Source organism: Cucurbita maxima, unplaced genomic scaffold (genome assembly GCF_002738345.1).
Source record: "Cucurbita maxima cultivar Rimu unplaced genomic scaffold, Cmax_1.0 Cma_Scf00043, whole genome shotgun sequence".
Classification (NCBI taxonomy): domain Eukaryota; kingdom Viridiplantae; phylum Streptophyta; class Magnoliopsida; order Cucurbitales; family Cucurbitaceae; genus Cucurbita; species Cucurbita maxima.
The window spans coordinates 894,412-913,059 of record NW_019272059.1 but is presented as its reverse complement, the minus strand read 5'-3'; the positions used below and the strand labels follow the sequence as shown (position 1 = coordinate 913,059).

The 18,648-nt window shown below is 36.6% G+C and overlaps 3 protein-coding genes across 6 annotated transcripts; 2 read left to right on the top strand and 1 right to left on the bottom strand.

Moving 5' to 3' along the window:
• Positions 1–2,938: 2,938 nt before the first annotated feature.
• On the bottom strand, positions 2,939–5,131 carry LOC111470285. Of its 2 annotated transcripts, none has more exons than XM_023115843.1 (4): positions 4,785–5,131; positions 4,600–4,639; positions 4,302–4,369; positions 2,939–3,509 (listed from the first exon to the last, which is right to left on the bottom strand). In XM_023115843.1, exons 1-4 carry the CDS (start codon positions 4,876–4,878, stop codon positions 3,049–3,051), a joined length of 663 nt encoding a protein of 220 aa, XP_022971611.1. In that variant the 5' UTR covers positions 4,879–5,131; the 3' UTR covers positions 2,939–3,048. The 2 variants fall into 2 exon arrangements, with proteins under 2 accessions (XP_022971611.1, XP_022971610.1); XM_023115842.1 differs by having other exon boundaries at positions 4,600–4,637; positions 4,765–5,129.
• Positions 5,132–6,497: 1,366 nt separating this feature from the next.
• LOC111470133 lies at positions 6,498–9,154 on the top strand. Of its 3 annotated transcripts, XM_023115631.1 has the most exons (3): positions 6,498–6,747; positions 6,881–6,992; positions 7,594–9,154. In XM_023115631.1, exons 2-3 carry the CDS (start codon positions 6,959–6,961, stop codon positions 8,808–8,810), a joined length of 1,251 nt encoding a protein of 416 aa, XP_022971399.1. In that variant the 5' UTR covers positions 6,498–6,747; positions 6,881–6,958; the 3' UTR covers positions 8,811–9,154. The 3 variants fall into 3 exon arrangements, with proteins under 3 accessions (XP_022971399.1, XP_022971398.1, XP_022971400.1); XM_023115632.1 differs by lacking the exon at positions 6,498–6,747 and having other exon boundaries at positions 6,767–6,988; XM_023115630.1 differs by lacking the exon at positions 6,498–6,747 and having other exon boundaries at positions 6,766–9,154.
• A 6,164-nt stretch (positions 9,155–15,318) lies between these two features.
• LOC111470099 (homeobox-leucine zipper protein HOX11-like) lies at positions 15,319–17,460 on the top strand. Its single transcript, XM_023115578.1, has 4 exons — positions 15,319–15,686; positions 15,850–16,187; positions 16,301–16,380; positions 17,038–17,460. Exons 1-4 carry the CDS (start codon positions 15,326–15,328, stop codon positions 17,294–17,296), a joined length of 1,038 nt encoding a protein of 345 aa, XP_022971346.1. The 5' UTR covers positions 15,319–15,325; the 3' UTR covers positions 17,297–17,460.
• The last annotated feature ends 1,188 nt before the right edge of the window (positions 17,461–18,648 follow it).

The following is an 18,648-nucleotide window of genomic DNA, read 5'->3' as shown; positions in this document are numbered from 1 at the left end:
CCAATGCCAAAATGGAAAAATAATTTACGTAAAATACGCGATAAATAAAAAAAATATGCTAGCCATGAATTATTAAAAGAATGGAAAATTCATACAAAAACAAAATTTTATCCTAATTTTTCCACGGTCCCAATAGTAGAAGTCTTCGAATGCCTACAATTTAGTTTTTATCAACAAAGAAAATAAAATAAAATAAAATATTTACATAATAAGTGACCCTACTAATAGAGCTCATCAATTACGACTTAGACTAAGATGTCTCTGGTGGGACCTAAACTCGACATCTGAGTTCTCGCTTCTTTTCTTTCCTCAAGATGTGCATCACTTTCATGTATTCCAAACCCACTAGACGAGCTCAGAAAAATCACTTTCATGCACTCTAGTTCTCTCTAAATGTGCATAACTTTGTATACATTAGCCTTACGTATATCACTTTTACGTACGGTAGTTTCCTGACAAGCATTACTTTTAATTATCAACTTTATGAAAACGTCTAAATCTCAAAAGAAACAAAAAACATAAAATAAGGAGAAGAAGAATGGTTATGCAAAACTTGTGAAATACGTTAATTTAGGGTTTATCTACATGAAGCAATGAATAAGACTTTTTATTATTTCTTAAACTATTCATAGTAATTAAACACCAATTTGATGATTATTAATTAACTATATGCTAATTGTTATTTTCAACATACGCAATTGACAATTTATTTATAGTATTTGTAATGCACACATATATTAATTCCTTTCTATCTCTCATTACTTTATAATTTTAAGGAAAATATTCATCTAATATTTGAATCAATAATAAAATTATTAATGAAAAATCATACCACAAAAATAAAACGTACCAAAATGATCTAATTACGTATTAAAACACTAAATTATATTTGATTATTTAAATTATTTATCGATTATAACGATGTTTTAAACGTGATTTGTTTTTTAAACCTATTCTACAAGGTTAAGTTGCAGAATAAGATCAACCAATCAAAAGAATATTACTTGTTACAGCTCAAACTCACCGCTAGTAAATATTGTTAAGAAACGTTAGATACTGGTTGGAGTAAGGCTCGACCTTCTCTATAATAGATGTGTCGTGACCCTTTTTAAAATTTGTTAAAGAAAAATATTGTTATGAAAGCTTAAAATAATCGAAAAGAAGAATTTTTTTAATATATATGTTTGAAAATAAGCATATTTGAATTGAAATAATTGAACGACATAATGCATACAATATCTATAGAAATCATATAAATAAAGCATGCATTAATTATATTGACACAAGAGAACTCAAGTTAACAGACGCCATCATCTTGGCCATCTCGTTCACAATCTGCATCTGCATCTGAAGCTCACGCAGCTCCGCCTGCGCCTTCAGAATCGGATCCACCAACACCACCGTTGGACTCTCTTCTACGGCTGCCGGTGCTCCACCGGTACCCTCCTCCCCAACCGTCGCGAACTGCACGTACGAATCATTTCTCACGCCACCAACTGGCGGCTCAGCCTCGCCTGTGGCACAATAGGTATGAACATGGAAGTTACAAGATGAGCAACTGTAACCCCAATATTGAGACTCGAGTTGAGATGTTGCGGTAACATGGTGCAATCATCGTGAAAGTCAATGTCGTAGAGGATGCCAGAAGGTGGTGCCAGTGGCACCGCAGGGATTGCAAGGGAAGGAGCCATCAGGGTAGGTCGAAGAGGGGAGGAGGGTGAGATGGTGGGAAGGGTGAGAGTGAGCAGATAAAAACAGACAATATCTACTAACAGTGGGCTTGGATTGTTACAAATAGTATCCGAGCCAAGTTTCGGGACGTGTGCCACCGAGGATGTTAGCCTCCTAATGGGTAGATTGTTAGGTCCCACATCGGTTGGAGAAGGGAACAAACATTTCTTACAAGGGGTGTGGAAACTTGTCCATAGTAGATGCGCTTTAAAATCGTGAGACTGACAACAATACGTAATGAGTCAAAACAGATAATATCTATTAATAATGGGGTTTGAGCTGTTACTAATGGTATTCGAGCCAAGTTTCGGGCAGTGTGTCACCGAGGATGTTAGCCCCCTAGAGTGGATTGTTAGGCCCCATATCAATTGGAGAGGGGAACAAATATTCATAAGAGGGGTGTGGGAAACCTCTCCCAGATACCCTTTAAAATCGTGAGGCTGACAGTGATACGTAATGAGTCAAAACAGACAATATGTACTAGCGATGAGCTTTGACCATTACAAATAGGTTGAGAACCAGGCACGGGGTGGTGTGCCAACGAAGACACTAGGTCTCCGATAGGGTGGATTGTGAGATCTTAGATCAGTTGGAGAGGAGAACAAAATATTTGTTATAGGGCGTGAAATTTCTCTCTATCAAACCCGTTTTAAAAATCGTGAGGCTGATGACTCCTTTATTCTATAATACAAATTTTTGAATGGGAATTAAGGCTTGAATTAGGTGGAGGAAAAAAAAACATCCTTAAAAGAAGCGTTAAATAATATGGGACGAATGTTCTTGGCTTTTACTCCACGCATGCTTAGCTTGGGATTAGTGTTCAAAACTCAGTTAATTAATTAACTAACTAATTTTGTTAGAGTTAATTGACTACATTAATTACTAATTATAATAATAAGCTTCTTAATCACGAGGATTTAATCAGTGGGTCCGACCACGACACTGACAATTTAGTGTCGTTTACAAGAATACTAATATTTTATTACAAAAAGATGAAATTAATTGTAAAGAAATAACTAGAAAACAAATAAAATTTTAAATAATCAGAAATAAAAATTAAATAGAGCCTCAATTTTAGATATATTAATAAAATCATAATTTAATAATTATCAACTCTTCCTCAACAAATTAAAAAAAAAAAAATCTAATTGAAAATTTTCAACCGGTAAAAATTGAAAATTTTAAAAATACAACAAAGACAGAAACCGAAATTACCTAAAAAATTAAGGATCGATTAAATAGTAAATTATAATTTCTTACCGTCAATGTTGTCATCCGGCGGTGTAGGAGGTAGAGGCGGAGGTGGTGCCACCGCCATCACGCCATCGGGTTGCCGAGCAAGCTGCTTATCGACCTTGCTTTCACTACACCGAGATTCGTTCTCTTCTTACTAGTCAATGTCAATGGTGGCCGTGGGGATGGCGATGAAGAAGGCTTCTTGTTATCTTCTTTCTCGACGACGGTGGTGGCCAAGGATCGGCTGCGGACGCTGTTCATGCTGCGGAGGCGACCTTTTCCCAAGTGATGTTCACAGAGAGAGTAACCAACGAGGGTCTGTTGGCAGCAGCGCCACCCTCTTCCATTGACGCGGCTGCACCGAGATCCCTCCATTAAAGCGCCGCCTCTCGATTTCCTTTTTCCGGCGAGGTTGAGACCTATTTTGGATTGGTGTTCTTCTTGTTTCTTCTTCATCTTCTTGTTTCCATTGTTGTTGTGATCATCACTTCTTCTCTTCTTTAATGGAAATTCCTTCTCGCTTTCGCCCCACCGCCCCACCACTACAACAAACAACCAATTCAGCTATCACTCAATTGTAAACCTTAAAGTTCATAGCTCATGATATGTTCGATTTAATTGTCAAGTTCGAACAAATAAATTTTTTTGATCACACGTTCAAATGAGCTAAGTGATGATGTATCGCGATCAGAGGAAGTCTCCCACGAGATCTCACGAAAACAAATCAAAACGAACGCTACAAATTTTCTAAAAAGGTTAGAACTTTGATAGGCCAACACAAAACCCAGATGAGTAAACGTACTCCAACGAGTAACGTTATAAGTTATCACGATACAACTCACGTCCCGAAATACTAGACCATTTTTTGTAAAACCCCATTTTGTCCAAGTTGTTATGAAACCGACAAAAATCAACGGTTTTTCGCATAGCTTACCCTAACTGATCCACAATTCCCGTGGACTCTGAATTATCCGAACACCCAGTATCGATGATCATCTTTGCACTGGCTAATTCCGACATAGATTTGAAATACTACCCTCTACAAGTCAAGCCTTTGCAGAGAAATAATAGAAACAAGCTAGTTACTCTTAACATCAATTATGGAAAAAACGACAACATTCCACGAGGTTAAATATAGGATTTTACACCACGATATTATGTCAAATCACTACAAAACGATAAGTCGAGAATAACCCAGATGCTCTCGTTACATTACTCCATGAGATCTAAAGTTACTATCTACTAATGATAATGATATGATTTAGTGCATCAAATGATGAAAGGCAAACAACACAAGAACAAAGAAGAGTGGGATGATGAGAAAAAGGTGAGACCTTGAGGTGAAGAGGTGGATTGTGGAACAACCCCATTGCTTGTTTCCGAATCAAACTCGCATCTCTCCCTAAAACCAAACCAAAAACCAAAAAAAATGCACAAAAAAGGAAGAAAAAAAGTGAAAAAGATGAAAGAGGAGCAGTGGACCAGCGAAGAACATGCAGCCCATGGGCGCACAACATATAGAGAGGCAAAAGGCAATGAAAAACACATTAAAAAAAACATCCAAACAGTGGTTCCACTTGCCATGTTTTTCCTTTGTGCTCCTCTGAAAAAAAAAACAATAAATTTTGTTACCTGGTATTATCCTCAATGTCTTCTTGTTGTTCCTTCTCCTGCACAAAGAAAGAGAGGCGATGAGTGGTAGATAGGCATTTGTGGCGTTTGTTGGCCTTAATTTGAGGGTCAATCCTTCCAAATCAAGAGCAAACCAAGGAAGGAGATGGGTATTGGATTACTGACCATGGCATTAGTGTGGGGATTTGGAGGAGCGTGTGCGTGGGCGTGGAGGGGATCCGAGACAGGGCGAGGGTCAGAGGAGAAGGCTAATGGGAGCTGCCGCTTTCTGATTCTCATGGCCTCTAATTAGAACTGTAATAATGGGAACCAAACACAGAGGAAAAGAGGGAAGGAGTGTAAGAAGAAGACCAAGAACTTTCTTATCTTTCTTGTTGGCTTTGGATTTAATGACTTGCAGTTGCTGCACCACTGGAGAGAAGGGGCAACCGGAAGAGGAGGTAGCCGGTGGGAGGGAATCGGAGGAGGGATGACAGCGTGGAGGGGACAGGTTATTGGGTGAGGGTGATGGTGATGGTGATGGTGATGGAATACCATATGATGGGAGTGGGTAATTTTATCTTTTCTATTACTTTTCTTTTCTTTTTTTTTTTTTTGGTAATATGGTGGGTCCCACTAGCTTTTTTCGTTCCATCCACCTCCACAAATCCTTAAATCCTTAGCGACAAGTTGATTCTATCCATAGAATTACTTGTGAAATTTTACATTGGTTGGTAAGGAGAATGAAATATTCTTTATAAATGTGTGAAAACTTCTCGATAGTAGACGCGTTTTAAAAACCTTGAGTGAAAGCTGAAAGGAAAAGCAACAAAATGATTTGCTAATGGTAGATTTAGGGCATTACAAATGATATCAAAATCAAACATCGAGCTATGTGTCAACAAGGAGGCTGAGTTCTGAAGGGGGAGTGGACATGAGATGATGTGCCAGCAAAGACTATAAGCCTCGAACGGGGTGGATTTTGTGGGAGTCTCACATCGATTGGAGAAAGGAACGTTAGACTTCAAAGGGAAATTGGGTAAGCTTAAAGAGGATAGTTTCTACTAGCGAATAGGCTTGGGGCATTGCTCAATTCTACTTTACTTTTAATATTGTTATAAAAAATTAAGAATATTTGACGTTAAGTTCTATTATTCGGTGATACATAACTCTATTTTTAATTAAATTATAAGAAAAACCTTTTTTAACTGTACAAAATTTAATAAAATATTCCATTTGTTGTCAATTGAGCCAAAAAAAAATCAAATTAACCTCGAAAGAAATGCATTTTGTCTTGTTCTTGGCCATAAATGGTGTGCTTTATTGACAAAGTCCCACATTGCTAGTTTTTCAGCACAGTTTGCACTATTAATTTCTGGCCATACAGCGAAACAATCGCCGAGCTTGGTCGCGTAAGCTTGTAACTCGAGTGAGGGCATAAGGGAGATAGAACATTTGTTCAATTATTCGGGCCGGGTTCAAGTTGGCTAAATATATATCGTCAGCCCATTTCAAGCCAGGAGTGGGCCGTGTGGTTTGGGCGAAAGCCCATACGTCACAGTCCTTAGAGTAGAGGGGAACGCGTCAGGCTGGCCTCACAGAGCAACGTGACCTCTCTCTCTTTGCAGTGGAAGGATAACTGGCCGATGCCTCTTGAACCCTCCAAGGTCCTAGGATTGGGCCTAAATGGACCATCTTCTTTCTTTTTTGTCTGGGCCAAGGCCCAAGCCCAAGCCCGAGGTCCTTATTAATAAAATAGAAAGATAGATATAGTAATTAAGAGTAGGAAATGTTGGCAATAAATATAAAAAGTGGGAGAGTTATTGGAGCATAAATTGAGAAACATGTTGTTATGTTACATTTATATTGCCAAAAATCCAAGCGTGCCTTTTACATAATGACAGCCGCGTTCTTCAAATTTAGAAACGACAAGTTGAAATCGATTACACATTCTGTAAAAAATTTGCCAAAAAAGTGGGAAATCTCTAATCTAATCTCCCTTCTCCCGCCATCATCACTCAATTCACTCCTCACTAAACAAGAAATTCAGTTGTTGCCGCCAATCCCACAGCGCCACACATGCCTTCTTCTTCAGATCTCAGCCGCTCGATCCAATAATACCCAATTTTCATTCATCAGCCGCACGATCCTATCCATCGCCTGATCGTTGTATGCTTCATTTTTTTAGTTTTTTTTTTTTTTGTTGTCTCTCTGTGCGATTAATCTCCGTTTTCCCTTTTCTCTCTCGCTCTCGCTCTCTCTCTCTCTCTCTCTCTCTCTCTGTTGCTTGTGTGTGGACCAGATCGCTGATCGATGGCGGACCTTTGATGGCGAATCAGCTCGAGCGCAGCTAAGGGGAAGATCATTTCGGGTTTACTGAATGATATGGAATCCAGAGCAGTTGTCTGAGGCAGGTGTTCAGCTTTCTTGTTCTTGTTGTTCTTCTTCTTCTGAATCGACGTGAGAATTTTGTTGTTTGGCTGCAGTCGCGTTAAACCCTAGTTTTCCTTGCGAGTCTAGGATTGGGATTTTTTCAATTCGACTTTTTTATTATTATTATTATTAGGATTAGTTTATCGTTTGATGAACTGGGATTGACGGGGTCAAGGCTAAGCTCGACGGAATTTCGTGATTTTTCACTTCCTGCGTAACCAAATTGATCGAGGATTTATTGTTTTTTATTATTGTATATCGACTAGGTTAGTTTCGTTTGAGAGAATTGGGGTTTTCTGTACGGATTCTTCGGTGATTTCAAGCTTGTGATAAATTTAAGTAATGTGTTGTGAGGGATTTTCTGTTGGAGAAGGGTGGATTGTTCATCTGGGACAGAGTTGATCTTGTGCTTTGAGGTAATTTGAATTTCATGGTGCCATTGGGGTTTCTTCTAACCAGAGGCCGTTAAGTTTCAGGTTGAATTGGGGGTTTTTTATTTTTACTTTTATTCGAATAAATTTGTAATGGGTGACGAAATCTTTGATGCCATGAACCTTGACTTGAATCTGGGTCCTATTCCAGAGCCTCCTTCAAACTCTCCAAATGAAGATGTGAATTTAGCTAATTTGATTGAGGACCCTGTACATAGATTTGGAGACGCTATCAGGTTTAGGACGAGACATCGATGGAGAAGGCGTCAAGTCCAAATTCCTTCTGGGACTCAGAATATTTCATTGGAATTGAGTGAAATTATGGTCAATTCAGTCAATGGGAATTCATTACAGCCATTACAGGCTGGTGAGGGTAGTATTACTGCTGAGGAAAGGAAAAATGAAGCAGGGAAAACTTGTGAAATTAACAATGAAGCTTTGGAAGATGAAAAGGCAGAGAATAAGAGTGATGTTGAAAAGGGCAGTGACTCTGATGGGAGTTTCTTTGATTGTAATATATGTCTGGACTTGGCTAGGGACCCTGTTGTTACTTGTTGTGGTCACCTATACTGCTGGCCGTGCCTTTATCGATGGCTACATCTACATTCAGATGCCAAGGAATGCCCTGTATGTAAAGGAGAGGTTACCATGAAGACTGTGACGCCAATTTATGGTCGTGGCAGCAACACGCCTATGACAGAGGAGGATGCTGCACTTAAGATTCCTCTAAGGCCTCATGCTCGGAAGGTTGAAAGTTTGAGACAAACCATTCAGAGGACTGCACTTAATTTCCCTATGGATGAGATGATTCGTCGATTGGGGAATAGATTTGATTTCAATCGTGATCTAGACCAACCGCCGGAGCCAGACGGTTCACATGAAACATTTGGTCGATCTCCAACCTTGTTGAATAGGATTTTAACGTCCAGGGGAATTCGTAGAGAACAAATTTCACTACACCCCCATGATGATGTAGGAGTTTTAGAACTCCCTCATGCGTCTGGCACCGAGGCAGGAGATACCCGTCTTCAATCTCTCCCAGTGCTTCGATCATTACTACACAGGACAAGAGTTTCTTCTCTTACCTCTGCGTTTAATACTGCTGATAGGCTTCCAGAGGGCTTTTTGTACACCGATCCGCTCGTTCCTAGACATCAAGAGCAGCCTCCTCCGCCTGTGGAGGATAGAGATTCTTTCTCTAGCATTGCTGCTGTTATCAATTCTGAGAGTCAAATGGACACCGCTGTAGAAATTGATTCCATGGTCTCCCATTCAACATCATCATCCAGAAGAAGAAATGATTCTTTGCAGGTTTCCGATGTAGACAGTGGAAACTCTCGGGCGCCCAGACGGAGAAGATTGGCATGAAAGGAGGGCCTCTATCTGAATCCCAAGATTGGGAAAATGAATCATGACTAATATTTCCACACCTATGTAAGTTCTACTTGCATTTATTTACTTTTTCATTAAGAAAAAAGCATTGGCTCTTGCTTCGACAACGGACTATTACATGGTCGATATTCAATTTTCTTCGTTTTACTGCTCTTATTGTACGTGAATTGAAATGTAGGCATACTTCTTGAACATATGGGAAGCAAATAATTAGTAAATCAAGTAGAGAGTACTTTCCTTTATCTCCTCCATATGTATCCTTTCATGCATCAAAACCCAGTTCAACATTTTCTTACAAATCTATATCTATCATCTTCTTGACTTTGGTGTTTTCAGCCCTTGACCATATCTGATGTGTTTAATTTACTTTAGGTTAAATCGAAAATTTGGTTACATAGTTAGTCCCTATAGTTTTAAATGTTAGAATTAGAACAAGCTATTTGTGAGGGTTTTATCTAATTATGGAGACTATTTATGAAGCAAGCCATAAGGACGAGTGATTTTATCTAATTGTGAGGATATTATGTTCATTTTTAGCTTTTCTCTGGTAGTTTTAGCTTAATGAGAGTGCAATCATAAGTTCATCCATGCTTTGAACTGGAAGTTTTTTCTGGTTTTGTTTTATTATTACCCATTAAACGAACATGGGATTTGACTGTTCACCTCAAAGCAATTCAATGTGAAATATTTTGAATTTCTTGTTGAATTTGCTCTATTTTGACTTGAGTTATTTAGACTGATCATTGCAACAATGATGAGCATATCATCCGGCAGATTTTTCACCTTTTGGCTTTGCTTTATTCTCCATTAGCTCATCTGCTGATTCTGTTAGCATCATCTAAAAGCTAGTTAGATAATCCACCACTTAGAGACGAGCATAGCGAATCAGTAACGAATTAGCGTTCTCTTTCATCTTCATCAACTATTATCATGCAAAAGAATAGGTTAGAAATCTTGAAGGCTATGGTTTCCACTACATACACTCCTGTATGAAAATCACAAGATCCCATGGAGTAACAGCCTGAAGTTCAAAAATAGTTTGTAGGTTATTAGGTGTGAGATCCTACCTCAGTTGAGGAGGAGAACGAAGCATCCCTTATAAGGGTGTGGAAACCTCTCCCTAGCATACGAGTTTTAAAACCGTGAGGGGAAGCTCAAAAGGGAAAGCCCAAAGAGGACAATATCTGCTAACGGTGAGATTAGACTGTTACAAATGGTATCAGAGGTAGGCAATGGGCAGTGTGCTAGAGAGGACGCTGGCCCCCAAAGTGGGTGGATTGTGAATTGTGAGATCCCACATCAGTTGGAGAGGAGAACGAAACATTCTTTATAAGGCGTGGAAACCTCTTCCTAGCGAACACGTTTTAAAACTTTGAGAGGAGGCCTAGAAAGCAAAGCCCAAAGAGAACAATATTTACTAGTGGTGGGCTTGTAATGTTACATTAGGTCACTCACACAAAGAATCCTAGGATTAGAACGACTTTCTTCACTCTTTTTCACGTAAAGAAACACATTCAGGCTATTCTTCTAGGAGCTTGTTGACTTTAGAAGGCTCATCATGATCATTTACTTTGATCCTCATGGATTCCCTCCACTTGTCTTGTTGGGCTACAATACCCATATTTCCATTTATGTCTCCACTACAATACAATACCCATGCTTTTCATTATAATCAATGACTGCTGTGATTGTCTATCCCATTCCCATTTTGTGAACACATTGAGTGAAATCTAAGCCATCTCCATTGTTTCAAAGCTACAAGCCATGATTACCAGTAGTATTGAAATATGTAGCTAGCTTGAGCTTTTTGTTTAAACATGATGAATCATGATGAGAAATCATCAAGTGGAGCTCTAACTCATTGCATAAAATGATGTATGTTTCTCTATTGTATATCCCTTGAATATTCAGGTGAGTGGAAAAGGCAATTTACTCTGCTATAACACACAATGTTTCTCTGCAATGTTTTCTAATAATTTGCACCAGTTGATGTAAAGTTATTCCTTGTCTTTTTTTAGTGAAATTCCTTGCAACTGTCTACCAGAAACCTTGTTTTCAAATGCATTTATTGGCTGAGACATGTTTTTGTTCAGATCTTACATTTGTGTACTAAAAAATTTAAACTGGGAGTGGAGAATGAAAAATGTAACGGCCTAAGCTCACTGTTAATAGATATTGTCTGCTTTAACTCTTATAATGTGTTTACTAGGGAGAGGTTTCCACACCCTTATAAGAAATGTTTCGTGTTCCTCTCCAACCAATATGAGATCTCACAATCCACCTCTTTGGGGGCCAGTGTCATCACTAGCACACCACCCGATATCTAGCTCTAATACCATTTTTAATAATCCAAGCCCACTGTTAATAGATATTATTTGCTTTGGTTCGTTACGTATCGTCGTCAGCCTCTCGGTTTTAAAACGCGTCTACTAGGGTGAGGTTTTCATACCTTTATACTAGATGTTTCGTTCTCCTCTCCTTTAATAGAAAAAATTCTCCATCCCTATCTTCATTTAGCTAATAGAAAAGATTGTCTCAACTTTCTCCGAGTTTCTATATAATTGAAAAAAGAACAGTCTTCTTCGGTATGATCTAACTTATAATTCTTTATCAATCTCCCACATAAATGCCGAACTCCAACTATAAATATACTCTACAAAATCAACTAAAAAGAGTATTCGAGACGATTGAAAAGACAGTATCGGGTGATAATTATTAATATCATTATTGGGATAGAGGGGGAGGAGGGGCAATAATGAAAGGGTATGGCCCAAGGCATGCACGCCCATAATTGGTGAAGTTGGGATTGACATTGTTTATCCATTATATTTGGTGGTCAAGCCAAGCCAAGCCAGGCCCTTACACACCATTATCTCTTTTCTTCTTCTTCTTCTTCCTCCTTTTTCTTTTTTCTTCCATTCTTCTTCTTGGGTCAACCAACTATAACACCTTTTCTTTTTTACTTTTTTACTTTTTTACTTTTTTACTTTTTTACTTTTCTAGGGTTTTGAAAGTTTCCCATTTTGTTGTTTGAAAATGTTCTCCGAAGAAACTTTTAGATGTTCTTAACGACACCGTACAAACCTGGCTATTTCGAGTTTTAGTTTTCACTGTTTTGATTTTAGGGTTTCTATCGAAAAGATCTCATGCATATAGAGATGATTGTCTTTTACTTATATATCCGAGATCTTCTTAGTTTTAGATTGACAGAAGTTATAATCATGTTCATCTCTCCACTGTTCAACTTTAAATTTTCGTCTATAAAGCTTCCTGAAGCGTACATTAATAATGTATGATTATGGTAAGAAAACATGGAGAAGTGAAAGAGAAATGACATTGATAGGATAAAAGGGGACAAAGATCCCTCCAATTCCTATGTTACATGCTTTCTTGTCCTTTACAATTCCTACATTTTCCCTTTTTCTTAAATCCTTTTCCTAAGTTATTAAAATTTGTAATCAAACACAATCATTCACTTTTTCCATAAAGTGATCTTTGCCGACTGTCTTATGGGGATCTTTTGATCAGCTGTTCATAGCAACGAACAAACCGTTTAAAGAAGCGTTGTTGAGTGAATAGACTACAATGTCCCGAGTATCAAGTATTTTGAATACTTTGATATTCAAACATGAATTTATGGAATCGGGTCTAATAATCTCATTCTCATACCATCTATAAACACAAATAAGTATTTTATTCTCGAGCTTTTGATACCGAACTCGATTACTAAACGTTATACCCCGTTGATCAAACCCTAAACTCTAAATCAAGTTATTCATGATGTCTAGTGCTCATGAGTTATACTCCGTATAACTTGAGGCTAAGAAAGCTAGTCTACCATTAACTCAGTATATTTGACGAGCGAAAAAAAAAATGTGCGTTCTTATTCGAACGTAGTCTCGTTTCATTCATATACTCCTCCTTTACTCGGGTGTTATAAGAAATATATAAAGATCCCAACAAATATTTTAATGGGTAACTAATTTTTTTAAAAAAAAATAATTAAAAATATGTATTCTAATCATTGATTAAGTTATAATGATAATATGTATGTTCTTATCTTAGGGATAATCATTAGTTTATGTTAAAAACTTATTAATGACAATAATCATTGATTTTTGCTAATATCTATTTATCTATTTTTATGGCTATTATTGTAATATTGTATCACTATTGTACTAGTTATTATAACCTTAATTTTGATAATTTATTAAATCATTCTTCCTCAAGTTTATTCCATAATTATTTTTTAAAAAAAGAAAAAGTAAATAAAAATAATGAAGAAAAAAGTAGGGCCCATAGGGGAGTAGTTGGGCCGACCAAATCACCGACAAACCCATAACCCTATGATTGATTCGATGTCAAAACGTTAATTAGGGAATGTGGGAACATAAAATAATTATTTATTAAATACTTCAAAAGGAAATCTCTTCTTAACAGATGTATTTTAAAATCGTGAGACTGATAACTATACATATTAAAACAGACAATATCTACTAACCGAAGCTAAGATCGCACTGTTTGTCTTGTTTTCGACGGACTCGGACCCACGTAATTCACTTATTTATTTATTTATTTATTTTAATTTCTTAATTTTTGTATCTAAAGCTTATCATTAAAGCCTGCATGAGTTCAATTATTGCAATGATCCCAAAAGCGTGACATATCTGACCTCGTCACATCCTCTGGATCCTTTCATTTATTTCTTTATTTTTTAAGATGATAAATAGTATTATTATATTTTAAAAGGGTAAAATAAATAATAATTGTTTTATAGTGAAAGCAATAATTTGGGAATATAGCCACAATTGGGTTTTNTGAAAAGACATTAATACCCTTCTCATAAAAAAAATATTATTTAGAAAAAAAAAAAAAAAAAAAAAACTACTTTCCTTGGACACTGTGATGACGTGGTCGCCTTGTCTGCGTCAAGTCGAACATCTTATTATTTGGTCAAATCTCGTGCTAATCTTACTCTCTCTACTTTTTATTTTTATTATTTTATAATAAATAAATATCAAAATGGAGAAAATTCTTCTAAAACTATTTAATTAATAAATAAAATATTTACGATTTTAAAACGTGTTTGTTAGGAAGAGATTTCTACATTCTTATAAAAAATGTTTCATTCTTTGCAACCGATGTGAGATCTCGCAATCTCGCTAGCACACCGCTCCATAATTGGTTGTAATATCCTTTGTAACAGCTCAAGTCCACCACCAACAGATATTGCCTCACAGTTTTTAAACTTGTCTACTGTAGAGATGGTCTAGCTCAACTCTGACTGTGGCCACTTTTAAACACTATGTAGATTGTCAGATGTCATTTTTCTATTGTACCCTAATCACCTCTGCTAAGTCTTTGATGACGGTGACATTTACCCAAAAAAAAAAAAAAAGCATGCTTATATCATTTTATTCTACAACCTAGTACGTTTTGATTTAATAATTTCAATAATCTATAAATGGGTTATTTAAAGGCAACGAGAATAATTATCAAATGAATAAAAATATTGAAGTTCCAAATTTATTTATTTTCGTCAACATTATAGCTCAAAATTATTCCGTCCTATCTAATAAATTCGGAAATAATATTTCAATAATTATCAAAAACTTATTCAAAGCTGAAATCACAAGTTATGACGTATAAAATAATTTATTTTATTAAATGAAAATATACAAAAATATATATATATCTCCTTGAATAAATAGTTCAATTATTTATTGAAAACTTAGGAATTGAACCATTAAAAGTATTAATATTTCAGTGAATAATGAAAATAACAACTTTATTATAAAACTATATATAAATTCACAATTAGTGGAGTGTTTGGTAAGAGAGCAATTAATGAGTTTAAATAATAATAATAATAATAATAATAATAATAATAAAAATATATAAATAAATAAAAATAATCGAAAAGAACAGAGGGCTGGATGAAAAATAATAAAATAAATATTTATGTAATGATATTGGGGTGGCTGGGTTGGTGAGAAAGACAATAATATTAATAATCACACTTAGCAATTAATGACAGTAATAATTAATTAAACTTTAAAATTTATATTTCATTAAATTGAATAAATGGTGAAATAATAATGTTTTTAATAATGTTTTTGTAGCATTGATTTCATCATTATATACACATTTAGTAGCTTAGGAACCAAGCATCCCAGAAATTATCTTATGAACCACTAAAGCAAATAATCATTTTTAAAATAAAACTAATATTTTCGTTAACTTTGGTTTATTTGGGTATTTTTTCAGTGTCTCTAAAGTCTAAAGTCTCGTGTATGATTAAATATTTTCACGTGCACTTCTGAATATGGTTTGTCGGTCAAATAATAATAATAATAATAATAATAATAATAATAATAATAATAGTAATAATAATAATAATAATAATAATAATAATAATTTTTGTGTCGTATTTAAAAGGGGACATCCATTGGAGTATTGTTTTAAGGTTGTTGTTGTTGTTGTTTGTGGGAATGGAGTTGGGTTTGAGGCTTGGTGATGCTCCCAATTCAAATAACCCATTTGGGGTTCGCTCTATTCCTTCTCATAACCTTTCTTCTTCTTCTCTCATGGCTTTAGGGTTTTGTGTTGGATTGGGACATGGTTCTGGTTCTGGTTCTGGTTCTGGTTCTGGTTCCGGATCCGGTCGGGTTCGTGATGAAGATGGACGAGATGTAAAAGATGAAGATGAGAAGGATGATGAAAAAACTATTCCTGGTTCTGGGTATGGTTTGGATCCGCCGGTTCAGCTGGATCTTCTTCCTTTGGCTCCGGTTCCTCGTTCTTCTCCTCAGTCTTCTTCTCCCCTTCCATTTTCCTGCCTTCCTCATCCCTGTAAAGAACCATATCTATTAGCCGTGAATTTGAGTCCTTACCATTCTTCTTTAGTTTATTTTTATTTATGGGTTTTGTTAAAGATTAAATTTTTGATGATCCAAGAATTAAGACTTGGGGAATTGGGGCAATTTGAGGTGAATCTCTGGTGCTATTTGTGCAGTGATGCCGGAACTGGGTTGTACGGACAAAGTATTGGACGTAAGCCGGCCGCCGGCGTTGGCGGCAGCCGTGGCAATGATACCGGCGGAGGAGACAGAAGACAAGTCTCCGAACAGTACGGTAACATCTTTCCAGATGGATTTTGGGGTCAGAAATGGAGGAGGAAGAGGAAGAACAAGAAGCAAGAGATCATCAGACATGGAAATGGAGACCGAAAGGTCGTCGTCAAGAATCAGCGACGATGAAGAAAACGCATCTGCTCGGAAAAAGCTCCGACTTTCTAAAGAACAATCCGCTTTTCTCGAACAATGCTTCAAACAACACAGCACCCTCAATCCTGTAAGTCCCCCTTTTATTTCAAAATCCCATATTTTTTTTTTTTTTTTTTTTTATAATTGCAAATCATTTATTTGTAATATATAAACCCTAATAATTTCATATCCAAATTACAGAAGCAGAAGGCAGCACTGGCCAAGCAGCTAAATCTCCGACCAAGACAAGTGGAAGTTTGGTTTCAAAACAGAAGAGCAAGGTACATACATACTTACATAAGACTAGTAGATATTGTCCGCTCTACACTTTTCCTTTCAAGTTTACTCTCAAAATTTTTAAAATTCGTGGAGAGGTTTCCACACCCTTATAAACGGTGTTTCGTTCTCCTCCCTACCGATGTGGGATATCACAATCCACCCTCTTTCAGGGTTCAGCGTTCTCCCGAGCACTCTGTGGGATATTACAATCCACCCTCTTTCAAGGTCTAATGTCCTCGCTGACACTTGTTTCTTTCTCTAATCGATGTGAGACCTCCACCAAATCCACCCTACTTCAGGGCCCAGTGTCCTTGCAGGCACATCACCTCGTGTCTGATACCACCTTCCAGCCACACCCTTTTCGAGGAATAGCCTCCTCTCTGACACATCACCCAGTGTTTGGCTCTGATACCATTTGTAACGGTCTAAGCCCACCGCTAGTAGATATTGTTTTTTTTGGACTTTCCTTTTCGAGTTTATCCTCAAAGTTTTTAAAAAACGTCTACTAGGGAGAGATTTCCAAAGCCGTATAAGGAGTGTTTTTCTACTCCCAACGGACGATATCACACACATATATACATACACACAAATAAATAAATATATAAAATGGATTTTGTCTGAAAAATCATTAATAACTCCGAAAAATTGATGGATTTTAGGACAAAGTTGAAGCAGACAGAAGAGGATTGTGAGTATTTAAAGAGATGGTGTGAGACATTGACAGAAGAGAACAGAAGATTACAAAAGGAACTTCAAGAATTAAGAGCCTTCAAAGCTTCTCAGCCGTTTTACAGTCACCTCCCAGCCACCACCCTCACCATGTGCCCGTCCTGCGAGCGGGTCGTCGCCACCGCTCCCGCCGCCTCCATCGCCACCACCTCCACCACCACTGCAGCCCCGCCAAGGATATTGATATGAATTCAAAAGGGTCAGTTTTTTAAATGAGTTTTGAGAGAGATTATATTGATAATGTTATTCATGTAAGAGATCTGTTAATATTTGCATATTAGTGATTATAATTATTAACATCTTGCAAGGCAAAGCATTAAGGTATGCAGCCATGGCTGCCAATGGACATAATAATAAAACCCTAAGCATGAATTTCAGAGCCAATCTCTAGGCTCCTCCAACGGACATTGATCAAATATGGTGCGACTTTCATCCATGGTGTTGACTTTTCAAGGTTGACCTTTTATTTTAAATAAAAAAAGTTATACAATCATTTTACTTTGAAAATCATTAACCAAAATCAAAATCAGATTACATACTAATCCAAATCTCGAAGTCAAAATGCTAAAATGATTAAATTGATCTTCTTTTAAGTTCATTTGATTTTATTATTGGAAGTCAAAATGCTAGCGGATATTGTTTGCTTTAACCCGTATCATCGTTAATCTTTCGATTTTCCAAACTCTTACAAGTAATGTTTCGTTCTCCATTTCAACCATCGTAAGATTTCACAATCCACCCTTTTTGGAAACACAGCTTTCTTGCTAGTACACCGCCCAGTGTCTACCTCTAATACCATTTGTAACAGCCTAAGCCCACCACGAGTAGATATTATCCGTTTTGTCTCGTTATGTATCGTTGTCAGCCTCATGGTTTTAAAACGCGTCTATTAGAGAGAGATTTCCACAACCTTAAAAGGAATCCTTCGTTCCACTCTTCAACCAATGTGAGATCTCATAGCTGTCTTTTTTTTGTACGGTCACCTAAAATGAATCTCGATAGTAAGTAGGTAGGTCGAACTTTCAATTTCAATCCTAATCGCTTCTGGACAAATATTTCTAACCCTAATCTAAATTGAATGACCCATCTACCTAAGATTTGATGGAAGATGATAACTTGGGCATCCATGATATGCATTGAGTGGAAGATAGAATTAATCAGTGAATAAAGATCACTTTTTAATTGCAAAGTTGATAGAAAAAGAACAAAAATAAGTCAAACCATTAAAAGTTTGAAGTAAAAAAAAATCTGAAGATAGAATTGTCAACTCATGTCCTTCTCCAACACTTGATAGAAAAAGAACAAAAATAAGTCAAACCATTAAAAGTTTGAAGTAAAAAAAAATCTAATCTTGTGGCTTCATAATCAAGAGTTCGGGAAAATGGGAATAGGTCGTCGAGCACCCTAAAGCGCCCAAATTTTGTTCAATCCAAACAACCTTAGCTAAGACGATGCACATCTGTATGTTCGATATTTTGGTCGATATCAACATTTTTTTAAAAACTTAATTTCAACCAAAAGTACCTTTCTATAAAACAATT

What these genes read in the sequence shown, in the direction of transcription:
- LOC111470285 (XM_023115842.1), bottom strand. Translation starts at nt 4,878, where the DNA reads ATGAGAATCAGAAAGCGGCAGCTCCCATTAGCCTTCTCCTCTGACCCT. An exon ending in ATCCCCACACTAATGCCATG is followed by an intron (nt 4,638 to 4,764) that starts GTCAGTAATCCA and finishes TTCTTTGTGCAG; the next exon opens with GAGAAGGAACAACAAGAAGA. An exon ending in GACATTGAGGATAATACCAG is followed by an intron (nt 4,370 to 4,599) that starts GTAACAAAATTT and finishes GTTTGGTTTTAG; the next exon opens with GGAGAGATGCGAGTTTGATT.
- LOC111470133 (XM_023115630.1), top strand. Translation starts at nt 7,536, where the DNA reads ATGGGTGACGAAATCTTTGATGCCATGAACCTTGACTTGAATCTGGGT.
- LOC111470099 (XM_023115578.1), top strand. Translation starts at nt 15,326, where the DNA reads ATGGAGTTGGGTTTGAGGCTTGGTGATGCTCCCAATTCAAATAACCCA. An exon ending in AACACAGCACCCTCAATCCT is followed by an intron (nt 16,188 to 16,300) that starts GTAAGTCCCCCT and finishes TCCAAATTACAG; the next exon opens with AAGCAGAAGGCAGCACTGGC. An exon ending in TTTCAAAACAGAAGAGCAAG is followed by an intron (nt 16,381 to 17,037) that starts GTACATACATAC and finishes GATGGATTTTAG; the next exon opens with GACAAAGTTGAAGCAGACAG.